The sequence below is a fragment of the Saccostrea cucullata genome, unplaced genomic scaffold (genome assembly GCF_032062105.1).
Source record: "Saccostrea cucullata isolate Sc308-1 unplaced genomic scaffold, CSIRO_AGI_Scuc_v1 ctg521, whole genome shotgun sequence".
Lineage (NCBI taxonomy): Eukaryota > Metazoa > Mollusca > Bivalvia > Ostreida > Ostreidae > Saccostrea > Saccostrea cuccullata.
The window spans coordinates 113025-127824 of record NW_026920616.1 but is presented as its reverse complement, the minus strand read 5'-3'; the positions used below and the strand labels follow the sequence as shown (position 1 = coordinate 127824).

Below are 14800 nucleotides of genomic sequence, written 5' to 3'. Positions count from 1 at the left end.
TAAGTACTAGGTCTTTCATATTTCACAGGTGTATTCCTTCTCGGTGACAGGTCTTTCCTTTGATAAAACAGACCTTTTGACCTTGACCTTGGAATTCAAATAAATTTTGACCTCAATGACCCTAACCTTATAGTTTGGAGTTTGACCCACTTTTAATAAACGTTAACCTTGAACATAACTTTTGAACAGTTGGTGTTTGCAGGGCTTTCATATTTAAAAGGTATGTTCATTTATACTTGTAAGCCCTTTCTTTGGGTAACACCAATTTTTGATCTCTTGACCTCGAAGTTTCACTTGCATCTGAGAAATTTCAACCATTGCAATATAAGCTGCCATGCGGGGGCATACCTCCCCCAATGTTCATGGATTTTATGGGTCACCCTTATTCACAAATTTACATAATCCACAAGCAATTATTTTTCAACATATTTATCCACTGAATCTTCTGCATGTATATGAGTTAACCCTCACAAACCAATGAAATTTTGCTTGCCCACAAACATTGACACCCCACCCCCCCAGGAATTAAAATGATTCCACAGTAGTTTGGACTACAATTTACCAAGTGCCCCTGGGACTGAATGATGAAAGTTGTGTCAGATCCCCCCTCACTTCAGAGACACATTAATCGTGGTTACCAGGTTTACTAAAGGTGTATATTTTTACCTGGCTTTTCTTATCATCCCTCACATGTCCCCAGTTCGATAAGATAAATGGTCGAGCTAATGCACTGTTTGGGCATCAGGAATTTGTATTGAAATATGACTTGAAACATAAATAATTATTTGAAATGGGCAAAAAGGAGAAAAAGGACCAGAGATACAGACAAGAGAAGGAATCGGACCCTGTGGTCGACGCATCATCACAGTATGGTAGGAAATATATCATTTGGCGATATAATTTTGCATTATTTATTCAGATTTGTGATTTAATCGATAACTGGAAATTTTACTTCCTGATGCAAAACATGCTGCCATCTTAAATTTCTTTCATATTTGGGTGGGGCTATAGTTTTCTGATTTTCATATGAAAACTTCTATAGAGTGCATGCAAATCCAAATTTGCATATTTAGTAATAATAATAATAATGTAATCTAATCTTTCAATGTTTCTGATATCAAACACAATTGTCATAGGATAGAGATAAAGCTATTGTGGTACATCATAATGCCATAAATGCTGATGAATTTTTCAAATGTTTTAGAACTATATTACAAAATATGATCAATACCAGCTGCATCCATTATAATATTTTTTTCCCTTAAATTTACATATTAAATGTATACTATTACTAGAAATGTAATTTTAAAATGTACATTAATGTATTACCAGTAAAAGAAAAAATGCATCTTCAAATAAGATTTTGAAATCTAAATTTTAATTAACTTTAAAAATTCAAAGAAAGAAATGCAAATATCTTTTTTGTTATAAATGTAATACATTTTCTTCCAGTCACTGTTTGGGAATAAATTAATTATAATATCAATGTTTACAGTGACTGCACATGTAATTGAAATTTTATTTTCTACAGAACAATTTCTTTTACAATGAAATTAAGGACATACTGATAATTTTTTAAGATATTCTAAATTTAAACTTATAATGCCATATATTATTAAATGTTCTTTGACAAAAAATCAGCCTGCATTACCAGGGGTTTTGAAAAGATATCAAATTGTGAAAATTTTTGCATTATAAAAAAAAAAATTGTACAAAAATTACAAAACATGAATCCCAGATTTTTTTCATAAAAAATTGTTTTAGAAGAGGTGTACAAAGCCATATATAGATATTAAAAGTATTGAACACAGGTCCTTCATTTAGTGGAACTCTTCAACTCCAGGGAAGAACCCAATAAAGTTTAAACTATGTTGCGTATGACCTTAAGATTTATTAGAGATGAAATTAAATTCTTAAAAAATAATATAATTTTTTAAAAAGATCTTTTCAATTTGAACCTTTATTCAATTCATCAATATATTCAGGGTATCATGTGATCATATTTTACAAAATCAATGATATAGAAGTCAGATTGAGTTAATCAATCTTTTTTTCTACATTTTTTAGATGAAAATTGACTAGAAATTTGAGACTAGGAAGTCAGATACTTGGTCAGACTTAGAGTTATTCCCCTTTGTACATTGTGTGCAAATGTATTGTGTTTTGGCAGATTGTATTTGATTTTAAATCTTAAAGTTGGTAATGTGCTATAAGTACCATGTAGTTAACTATCTCAACAAATTTATGAAATCTGTGTACACCAAAATGCTTATTTACAGATAATGATGCAATAATGTGTCAAATACCAGTACACAAAATTTATTTTTTAAGAGTAACTTCCATGTGCGGATCTAGAGGGGGGGTCAGGGGGGTCAGGCCCCCCCCCCCCCCCCGGAATTTGCAAGGTTATTAAATGTATGTACTAAAACAAAGAAAAAGTTTTCTTGAACCCCCCCCCCCCCCCCCCCCGTTAAATGCAAATATGTGTGTGAAATGGGTATGAAAAGAGAAAGATTTGAGTCTGACTCAATAGAAATTATCGACCAACCCCACACCCCACCCCCACCCCCATGAAATAGGTTTTTGATGTTTGGGCGAGTTTAGGTTTTTTTTTTTTGCTTGTCAAGAAATTTCTGACTTCTCTTATGTTTATCACATATTAAACAGAAATATACAAAATTACATATCATATTTCATCCATCTATCTTAACAATATCTTAGTTCAATAAATGTTTTTGAGAAAACGATGTGTAAAGTATTGATTCTGAAATTTATATTCATTAACAATATTTCCATTTGCACAAAGAATCTGGTGAGGGAAACCTTTGATATATATGGATTTGTAATACAATTTATGGTGGCAACAATTGTCACATATGGTGTTCAAATTTATTGATGATTTCTCCATCCCTGATACTAGTATTGTAATTTTGAGGGCAATGCACACCTTAGAACACCTGCCTCCTGCTCCATTAGCTCAGGGAGTTCAGTGATAAGATAGAATTTTGTTATAATCTCCAAAAATGGAAAAACTGGAAACAGTAGACGAAAGTAAGATAAACTTATTGATTTATATAATTGACAGAGATTTTACTGATAAAGGGATTCACATTAATGTTTATAAACTTATGATACTGTGTTTGTTGTAGCCTAAATGAAAAATATCAGTTGGAGCATAAAAATGATGATTTACATGTATATTTCTAAGTTACATGCACTAGTGATTAAAATTATAAACAACTTATAACCTAGCTAGCTGTGATGCGCATGCAGGTTGATCAAAGCCTATACAATGGACGCGTACATTATGGTTAGAAGAGCAATTTTTTTCTGGTTTGAGGCCTTTTTAAAAATATAATGCAACGACAAACTGACAAACATATTTTTCAAATATGCCAGTATATTTCCTTAACTTAGTTCATATTTGTTTAGAGTTTGGATCATCACTTTATTGATCATCAGGATATTGTCATTGTTGTCATTTCTCCCAAAAATTAATATCTGTGAACTCAAAAAATGCAAACTAAGCCTTATTAATGGGAAAATGGAAAATGTATGGCTGGACCAGAAATCACGTCTGGGGTCCACACCACTGAGCTTAATGTATATGTAGTCCTGAATTATCCAGGGTCCATTACACTTACAAATCCTAAATGTGTTTTCTGTTTAAGTTACATGCATGCAGCTAATATAGCATTTAATTCACTGACTGCTCAATTCCAATTACACAAAATATGTATGTACATGTACATGTAGACTAACTGCTGATCACCAATAATTATATGCATCATCATGTCTCAAACCAAACATCTGATGACTGCCACAGTGTGTGACTTTTCCTGACACAGGGGTAAAAATATCCATGTATTTTAAGTGAGTAGAACTTACATCACAAGATTAGTTAACAATCATTCCTGTGAGAGCCCTAGGGCAGTCTGACAGGTGAAAATCAGTCCATTCCACCCTCAGTTTTTAGACAGATCAGTTCTACATATAACATGTCAGTTTGTCCAGAAGACAAGTATGCTATGGGTACAGAGAAAGAAGCAGAGCCGGAACCCAAATATGGTTATTATTTCATTTTTATTTTTCCTTTCAGTGCATTTAAGAATTAATATTTGCAGCAGTGAGTGCATTTAAAGTGATTGTAAAGGAACTTAAGAATTATACTATTTTGCTCCAAGTGAAACGTGAAAAAGAGAAAATGTTTGGATGAACCCAGGGACTCAAACTGGGACCCCATCATCACTAGTCTGGTGCTCTACCAACTGAGCTACCCAGGCCGATATCCATTGCCCAAACCATTTCATTCCTCCCTCATAAATCGTCTTTGCCCTGGAAGACACAACCCAAGTTCTCATTTTCCCCTGGCATGACTTTCATCTGCAAGTCAAGGGGCGGTCAATGGCACCAAATGTATTAAATGGGAGAGAAGGAAAAAAAAATGCCTTGGATTAGAAGGGCCCCCTGAATCTGAAGTTAGGTGCTTTACCAACAGAACTTATCTGGCCACTGCATATATATATATAGTTTTGTCACAACCAGTAGTACAATTTTAATTTATTCAATCACTTATTCAGAAATGCACGCAATTACAATTTAACCAGATACTATGTATGACAGCATTTTCTTGCCTCAGGTCTTTGAATTTTTATTCCATGAGTCAGTTACACAAGATGTAGCTGTACATCTGTTTCATACTAAATTTATTTCCTCTAAGAAATGTGTATACATAAATATACATAGAAGATCAGATCTAGAATTAACCTATTGAAAGTGTCTTTGGGAGTAAATTATCTGTCATTGTCATGCAGTATCTCAGAAATCTATCATGCTCTAAATGTATTAGTCCTCTGGTTTTCTTAGGGAAGGGACCTTTCCCTTTTCATCTTTTTCTCATTGTTTGCATCAATCCTTTTTTAATATCATTCATCTTACCTCTACTGATTTTTCATTTTGTTAGAATTAGATAGTTAATTGTGAATATTTCCTTAAAAGATCACTGTGAATGGACGAATTCCTGTACGTTAATTAGTCTAGATTTGGTAGCTAATTAACAGTTATATGTAATTCTGTAGATCTTACTTTTGTATCGGTATGTTGGACTAATCCCCGTGCATTAGTCAAATGAACTAATCCCCACTCCGAAAGCTAATTCCCACTTATAAATATCCATAATTCTGTAAGTTTTATGCCCAGTAATCGAAGATTTGGGGATTTATAGCTTTTGCCTTGTCTGTCCATCTGTCTGTTCAAACACTTTAAAATTGCTCAAACCATTTGAGTGGGTGGGGCTATGGCTTTCATATTTCACAAGTGAATTCCTTGTGTCAAGACCTTTCTGTGGGCACCACCAAATTGACCTCTTGACCTTGGAGTTTGCCCCACTTTTACAAAAAAATTCTCACACTTTAACCTTGGCCATAACTGTTGAACAATTGGAGCCAGGGCTTTCATGCTTCTCATGTGTATTCATTATGACAAGACCTTTCAGTGGGTATAAAATTTTGACCTTCTGACCTTGACCACAGAGTTTGACCCACAATTTATGAACTTTAACCTTGGTCATGACTTTTGAACAGTTAAAGCTATGGCTTTCATATTTCCCAGGTGTATTCCTTGTGACAATACCTTCCTTTAGATACCAACAATTTTGACCTTAACCTTTGGAGTTAAACTTACATTCTGTGAAATTTGAACCCTTGCCATAAGCTGCCATATAGGGGCATCAGTATTTCACAAACACATCTTTTTTTTTTTGTCCCCCGCTTGAAAAGTGGGGGATATTAATTTGGGTTTGTCCGTCCGTCCGTCCGTCCGTCTTTCTGTCTGTCTGTAACGCTTTCGTTTCCACACGATATCTCGAGAACCCTAAGAGCTTTTGCAATGAAATTTAGCATAGCAACTCCCTATGAACTAAAGAAGACCCCTATTGATTTTGAGGTCTCAAGGTCATAAATAAGCAAATAAATTTTTCAAGGTCGTAAATTTATACATTCTGTATCTATTATTTCTGGGCGATATTTCAAGAGAGCTTTTGCAATGAAATTTAGCATCTTCAATAAACACATCTAAGAAGTTTTTTTTTACATCTTTTGAACTGTTTAATAAAGATTAAATAAATCAAATACCATATGAAAACGTGAATAAATACATGTATGTGACTTCACTTCTGCATATACTTCACGTCTCTCGCTTCAAGTGTGAGAGGTCCCGGGATCGATTCTCGGTCGGACCTTTCTTTTTTTTTATTTTTTAAATACTTTTTTTTCTAAATGATAGTATTCAGCATGTGAAATGAAAAATTTATGAGGTTATAAAATCATCATTACAGTGTGATAAATATTCCATATAAAAAATCTTCTATACACATAATGAAGAATAAGCAATCAAATCTTTATATGTTCAATATTAAAACAGCTAAGAAGTACATGTACATCTGATTGATAGAGTTGGCAAGATTTCACTTCCCCCCGACCAGGACTACTCGGCTGTGCCTTAATTGGGAAAAAGTCCTGGGCTTGGGAAACTTGAGTATTGCTAACTCCCCCAATAATATACTTTAACTGTATAATAATCCATCTTTTCACACCAAGGGGTTTGAATCTGCTTCGCGTTATGGTGATGAAGAAAGAAATGGACAAAAAACCTTGGCTTGTGAAAATGTTTATTATATCATGGATTTTTTACCTTTTCATCAAAAGATCACTCAGTGATTGTGCAAGATGACATATTGCAGAAGGAAATGAATACAGCCCTTCCTTTTCATTTGAGTTTCTTCCTTAACTTGTCAAAACACACACATAATAGAAGTTATAAAATTAAAATGGGTGTATTTCCCCATTTTCTAAAGTTGGAGAGTATTTGTAAATAATTATTATGTAGAGGTTTTTCCTGATCCTAAAATATTTTTGGACATGTAACAAAGACCAATTATTTTATTGAAGGCTAAAGTGTTTGACTTAAATCTATATATCTAGCTGTCTGTCTGTCTGTATGTCCACAAAAACCTTAGCCTTGCAGCATCCTTACCCATAACTTTAAATTGGTTGGATATGGCTTTTGTATTTCACATGTGTATTCCTATGACAAGACATTCATTGGGTACCAACATATCTGACCTCTTGATCTTGGAGCTTGACCCACTTTTTCCAATTTTTTTTCCAAATGTTAATCTTGGCTTTAACATTTTAAAAACAGTTGGTGCCATGACTTTCATATTTCACATATTTTTTGTGACAAGACCATTTCATTGGTTAGATATTTTTTACCTTTTGTCAGAACCTTAAAGTTTAAAAAGTTAGTACTAGGCTTTTCATATTTCATGGATATATTCCTTATGACAGACCTTCCTTAGAACACAGATAATTTTGACCTTGACCTCAGAGTTTGACCTACAATGAAGCGCACTGAAGTGGTAAAATTTCCCGTTTGAATGGAACGTTTTGGGCTATCTTTAGAACGTTGATTGTCATACAATAGCACGCCCATTTCTTTAGAAAGTAAAAATCGTTCAAATGGTTCATTGGAATACCCATAGAACAGGTATTCTAAAAATATAACAGCCAATCAAATTGACGGTCTACATAAACACAGAGCAAGCATGTGTTCGACCGATACATGTGTTACAATGAAGCGCATTGAAGTGGTAAAATTTTCCGTTTGGATGGAACGTTTTGAGCTATCTTGAGACACGCCCATTTCTTTAGAAAGGGAAAATCGGTCAAATGATTTAATCGAATACCTGTAGAACAGGTATTCTATAAATATAATAGCCAATGAAATTGGCGGCCTACATCAACACCCAGTAAGCACGTGTTCGACTGATACATGTGCTATGCTAACTCCAATAACCATGATAAAATCATAATTATGTAAAATTCGCTGCAATGCCTGTTTTACATAAGCGGGAACTCTATATATAGCTCTTTCTCATTTAAAAATCTTCATTTCAGTGTAACTCATGTTGCTTGTTGCGGAAAATGGGGTGTCCTGAAACATTACGATGAATACTTCTTTCTCATTTCTAAAGAAAAATGGGCGTGTCGTTATGTTATATTTGACGTTCAAAACATGACTCGGAACGTTTCATCCAAATGGAAAATTTTACCACTTCAATGCGCTTCATTGTATTGAAACTCCAATAAACATGATAAATTCATAATTATGTACAAATTAGTTGCAATACGTGTTTCAGAGGATCTGGAACTCGATCTCTAAAACTCTCATAACGTTAAGAATATCCATTTCGGTGTAACTCATGTTGCTTGTCGCAAAGTGTGGTGTATCGTAAAACATTACGACGAATATTTCTTGTTCGTTTCTAAAGAAATGGGCGTGCCATTCTGTTATAATTGACATTCAAAACATGACTCAGAACGTTTCATCCAAACGGAAAATTTTACCACTTCAATGCGCTTCATTGTACATTTGAAAAAAAAAAGGCTTCACCATAGCCTTTGAACAGTTGATGATAATAGGGTTTTAAATTTTACAAGTGTATTTCTTATGACAAGGTCTTCCCCTCACTGGGTACCATTAATATTGATCCTTTGACCTTGATCTACCTGTTTGACCTACTTTTAAAAATTTTTGTCAGATGTACATTATAATTTAATTTATTCTAGTTCACTTACTTAGCAGGACATCCTACAAATTATTCAAGACCACTTTTTACAAGTATATAATGATGGAAATTGTTATAAACCAATTCTGTTTAATTGTTTCCTTCCATTTTATGAAACACTTATATAATATGTTGCTCGATCTATATTGAAATGTGCTGGAATTATAACAAAAGGAGGGGATCGAAATCTAGACAGTTTGAATGCATGCTGAAAAAATGCTCAACCACAGGGATTAAATAAATTTACAAGGAAAACTATTAATCTTGAGACAAATTTTAGTGTAAGCCTCCTTGATCTATGACATGTCACAAAATATTCTTTGCTCAATAAAAAATCTATCTTACTTGAAAAATCTATGTAATATGAGCAGAAAGCTATAACAGTTCACCATCTGCAAGAAATGGCCCTTGTGTATAATTCTTATCAGGGACTTAATTAGGTGTATCAATAACATGGAGTAATTTGTCGTGCAGTTTTATATATATTACAGCATGAGGTGATGGAAAAACAAGCATATTGACTAATATAGTACAAATACCTAGCTAATGCGTGTATGAAGGTGACTGTTCCAGTCACAAAACTGTTTATCATAATTATGTTGACATAAAAAATAATCATAATTGGAAGGAAATTTTTATCCTTATTGAATAAGATAGCTTGGCTAGACATCAACGACGTGTATAAGGTTCTGAATATAATTTCAACAAAACAGGATATGATGCTACTGGCTTGTAAAATATATGCAGCAGTGATTGCATAATGTTAAGATACTGGAGAACCTGTCCACTGAAACTGATACTTATTGTATTAATATCACAGCTTTGTTACTGTACATTTCTTAGAAACTTGAGAACAGAGAGATAATTGTGACCTATAAGACCAGTGGATATAGTTCTGTCATTGGATGAAAATGACAGTTGCCATACCAACAGTTTGGATAAATGTCATGTTTATGAAAGAGCAATTGATTGACTTAAAGTGAATTTCAGCTTAGCAGCATTTTATCAAAGGATATATACATATTGTTATCTTAGTGTAGAGTTGTTACACCCAGTTTTTAAAATGTGTCCATGTCTTCTAAATATCAAACTGAATGAACTTAAATTTCAATCTGAACTGATGCGTGTTTCAGTTTGAAATTTTTTTTTAATAAGAAACGGGAAGTAATAATTAGCTGCTGAATCAGATGAAAGTGTGTTAGTCTTAATGGATGAATCGAAAAATGTGTCATAATTATGCATGTATAAGAAACTTGAACTAGCTTTCTGAGTGCGAGTTCACTAAAGATATCTAGTGAAACTAGATTGTGACTATAGTTAATAATTATATGGAGTCTAAAGACATTGAACTTGAGGTTGATAATGGGGACTCCCCACCCACAGGAGATCCACCCCCAGAGAAAAAAGAGGGGGAGGAGGAGGAGGAGGATGAGTTTGACTTTGGAGAAGCTGTTTATGATGAGGAAAAATATGGTGGGTTAGATTTAGTTTTATAACGATATTTGTATATTTATTTAATGATGAGGAAAAATATGGTTATCGAGATAAACTTGAATTTGGACTTAATAGTATAATTATAAAACATACATACCATTTGGATTACCGGTACAGTACGTACAGCCTGACGATATACTCTGAAAGAATTTTTTTTTTGAGTGGGATGGGATATAGAAATTATTGTAATGATAGTTTGTAATTTTATCATTGTTTCCATTTCCATGCCAATATTATATTTTCTTCTGAATTTTTTTTTTTTTTGGCCATTGTAAGTTCATATTTGAAGAAAATGCTAGTAAGTTCTAGAGGTCATTTAGATAAGTTCAAGGCCACATTTGGGAAATCCATCTGGGGTTATCATTTTCCATACAATGCCCATTCCTAGAATTTATTATTCTTATAACCTGTAGCCATTGGGATATGTGCTGAATAAATCAAGGTTCATGTTATAAAAACTAGAAATTATGTCCTCTACTGAAATATATAGACCTGATGCCATTTTTATGTTGGCCATTTGGGATTATGTCACTGCTGATGCATGTGCTCAATTAAGTTTGATCCCTTTCTGGAATGTCTATTTCAACTATACACATGGATGTTTTCTGGTTTTATTGTTTTAAATAATAAAGATATCCATATGGCTATTTCAAATGAAAATACTTATGCTATTATTTTTACTTGAAGGAAACTAGTATTTTTTAAAATAATGTATAGTACTACATTTTGACTGAGGGTGATTAGCATCTCTATGTGACACTTCCTGTTTAAACATAAAGAACAAAAAAGATCTTTATCTTTTTGGTATGAGTAATACTATAGTGTTTGTATGTAATTATAGTCATGATGTGAAGGGCCAAATCATGAAATGAGTCCTAAAGTACCAAACAAGGCACTGATATTTATTGTAATGATCAATCAAAGAGCAGAATGATGGGGACCTACACTAGACATCTGACATTTGTTAAAACTAGGAAAGGATTGAGAAATTTATTTCTGAACCTGGAACAGAACCAGGAACCCAGCATCATTATCTAGTCAGGTGGTGTTACCACTGATTAACCAGGTCAATATCCATGCCCAAACCACTACATTCTTTTCCTCCTTAAATTATGTTTTCCTTTAAAGACACAACTAAGCAAAGGTTCTTAAACACCATCAAACTTTAGAGGAAAGGAAAAACAATTTTTCTCAACCTAGAAATTGGCACCATTATATAGGTACCATGCATGACTAGTCAGGTGCTCTAACCACTGAGTTAACCAGGCTGATATCCATATATCCAAACCACTATAAAAGGATTTTTATCTGCAAGTCAATGGGTGGCCAATAGCATTCTGAAATAATAGGAAAGGGGAAAATTTAGGACTGACTGGGAATGGAACCCATGCAGGAACCTTGCATAATACTCTCCTGGTTGTGGATGAATTATTTAGATCATCTCAATTCTGCCCATCATGTAATTCAAGATGAAGTTTTTCAGGTGCTGCTTTGAAAATTACATTGATTTTTTCACCTTGAACTTGTTTATTGGATGAAACTGTTCAGTTTTTGTCTTTTTCGAAAGCGATCTAAATGTTGCTTTATTATTCAACAAATTTTTTATTTTATATATATGAGGTCGAATTTTCATCCAATAAGAAACCTAGCAGAGGTCTTTACAAATACAAGTCTGCTGTTTCTGTTTCAAAATTCTGCAGGTGTAATATCCACATTATTGATCTGTTTATATTCTTTTCTCATAATTTCAGGTAAACCACTGACATATGAAAAGAATCCAGGCCCAATCAAAAACAGGTAAAAACACTCAAGCTTATCAGAGATAATTACTGTTATTTTGTCAATAAGAATAAAATAAATTTCCATTTGAAAAATAATTTTATTTTTTACAGATCGTGTACGGACATAATATGTTGCCTGTTATTTGTCATATTTATTGCGGGGCTCGTGGTTGTGGCTTTCTTTGGTGAGTACTGTACACTCACACAGGAAGTGTATTTCATATAACCTTTATAGATTTTACAAGTACAATCATTTTTAGGTCGGATACTAGTATTCAAAGTCACTTAATTAAAACTTATTAATAGATTCAAATGTTTTAACAATATTAGTGCCTTTGTACAGTTAGTTTACTCAGTATCCGGGATGGCTAGAAATTGGTACACACTGAGTAGCAATCATGTCTAAGGATTATTTGTGGGATTCTTACAAGATGCAGAGTCAAACTGATAGCAAACTAAGACAGAAATATGTGTAGAGACAATGTGAACCACTATTTTAAACTGAAATAAAAAATACGTATTTTTAATCCCAGAATGACAAGCTGAAGTATAATGTAAACATGATAAATAAGTATAAACATGTATTTAATATACTTTGTGAAGAAATGTCCAACAAGCCCTAGGTACCTGATTGTCAGGGGACGGACAATTTTAGATGAATTATTTTACACTGAAGTGGAACTTTGTAACTCTTACAAAATTACATGTATTGCTCAGTTTCTCCCTAAAAGCTTCCGGAGATTGAGCACAAGTTCATGTGGATGAACCACATAAATGTTATCATAAAAGACAATTATGGTAATTAACAATAAACCAATGCATTTCCACTGAAAGTGTAAATGAGTGTGACTCTGGGGAGTGGGGGGGGGGGTACTCCATGTAAACCTATTGTTATTGTTATATTACAGTAAAACTTGTTTAGTATGAACATGGATATTGCAAATTCACAGATATAGCGAAGTCATCTTAGATCCCCGGCAATATGAATTTAAATAAATGAATTTCTTATACGTTTATAACGAATTACGGATATAGCGAAGTAATATCATAGGTCCCAGTGACTTCGTTATAACTGAGTTTTGCTGTATATGGGTTAAAAATTCATTACAGAAACAAGTGCCTGTGGGATGAACAGATAAACAGAGCCCCCCTCCTCCCCCTTCTACAAAAAATCATTGTACCTCCTTCATTATTTATAATCCGTTAGTATTTTGGTAAAATATTGATTTTAGAAAACTTTAACCAGTACCACAGATGACAAGAGGAGCTAGAAAAACTCCCATCAAAGAGACAGATAACACACATCATTTAAACGTAAAAACGCACCACATTGTATTGTAAATAATAATTGTAAATATTTAAATATTGAATTTTTTTTTAAATTAAGCATTCAAATACGGTGATCCTCGACTGCTAGTCTATCCAGTAAATTCCAACAATGAGATCTGTGGATATGGCAAACAAACGTAAGTAAATTAAAGTATAGTCAAGCTAGATTTCATTCACATTCCAAAATGTATTAATAAAATAAAAAAAATTTCACTAACTTTACATTTTTTCATTGGATATTTATTTTAGTATTCACTGTCACTTAAATGCATGTATGACTTTGAACATTATGCACAATAAATGAAAGTTAAAGGTCATTGACCCTCTGAAAAGAGAGATAACTCTTACTGGCATTAAAAAGATTTTTTCTGTCAAATTGTGCAAAAATCAATTACTTATGATGATTTAGATTTTTTTGAAAATCGGTGCAAAAAATTGCAAGAGATGATGAGCCTTAGTATTTGTATTTAGAGCCTTGGTATTTCATTGAACATTTTAACTTGCCTTTTCAGACAATATTTATACATGTACTCATCTTTTGCAGGGGTAAGCCATACCTGTTGTTCTTTGACCTGATAGCATGTGGTCGGATGGGGGTAGGGGTGTTTGTTAAAGGATGTCCCACCCCTCAGGTGGGTTAGCTTTAATTTTGTGATTTTATTTATGCAGAATAAAATTTCATTATTCAATTATGATATTTTTTTTTATAGATTTGAAGAAGGAAAAAAAATGTTAACTACATGTATATGGAATTAACTGTTTCCTTTGTTTTGCATCCTTATATATATATTAACAAGGAAAACTCACTCTCTTTTCTAGATTTGTGTAGCAGAATGTCCAACACAGAACAATGTAGTGACAAAGTTCAGTTCAGCATCAGAACTCAAGTACTGCAAAGATGGTGTTGATGCACAAACAAGCTCAAAGGTAAAGGTGATCCAGCAGAATATGGTATTAATAAGTGGCCCAAGGCCCTTATAGCCTTATAGGTCACCTGAGAATCATGTAACAACTTTCGAATAATTGAATTTGATTTGTGTTTTAAACCAGAGGCCATGACATTCAAAATTTTGAAAGACTTAGATGCACCATTGCTCATCATAACTATACTCTTAGCATGCTTAGTTTGGTTACTTAATACCCATAAGCAAAGTAGGGGAACAAATAAAAAAATAATCAGTAATAATCAGCAATAATCAATAGTGCCCCGACCCCACAGGAACCCCTGACCATGGGGACACACAATTTTAGAAAAGGCACCATTGCTCATCATAAATGTTTGATTAATACCAAGGAACAGATTTTAAAGCATTAATTCATTTTCAGTATATAATCTTTAGAGCCCCTCCCCCCTCTATGGTACATCTGACTCTGGGCCTTTAAAATTCACAATTTCAAAAGATGAACCTTTGCACATTATAATAACATAGGTAGATCACCTGCTAAATATAAAGGAGATTTTCAAAGAATAAATGCATTTTCACTATATAATCAATAAAGCCCCGCCCAACCCCTGGACAATGAAATTCACAATTTTGGAAGAAGCACACTTGCTCTTCATAACTATGTA

General features: G+C 33.3%; 1 protein-coding gene across 5 annotated transcripts in view; it reads left to right on the top strand.

Annotated features, from left to right (window-relative positions):
- LOC134254338 (choline transporter-like protein 2) overlaps positions 1–14800 on the top strand; it is a 32829-nt gene that overhangs the window by 6789 nt on the left and 11240 nt on the right. For 2 of the 5 annotated variants that reach the window (XM_062736879.1, XM_062736893.1), the window contains exons 2-6: positions 11872–11917; positions 12013–12086; positions 13289–13367; positions 13775–13862; positions 14050–14157. In XM_062736879.1, the coding sequence (XP_062592863.1) occupies positions 11872–11917; positions 12013–12086; positions 13289–13367; positions 13775–13862; positions 14050–14157 (395 nt within the window). Of the gene's footprint in view, positions 1–698; positions 873–3962; positions 4069–9317; positions 10100–11871; positions 11918–12012; positions 12087–13288; positions 13368–13774; positions 13863–14049; positions 14158–14800 lie in introns of those variants that run through there. The other 3 variants (XM_062736871.1, XM_062736885.1, XM_062736864.1) reach the window with 3 other exon arrangements.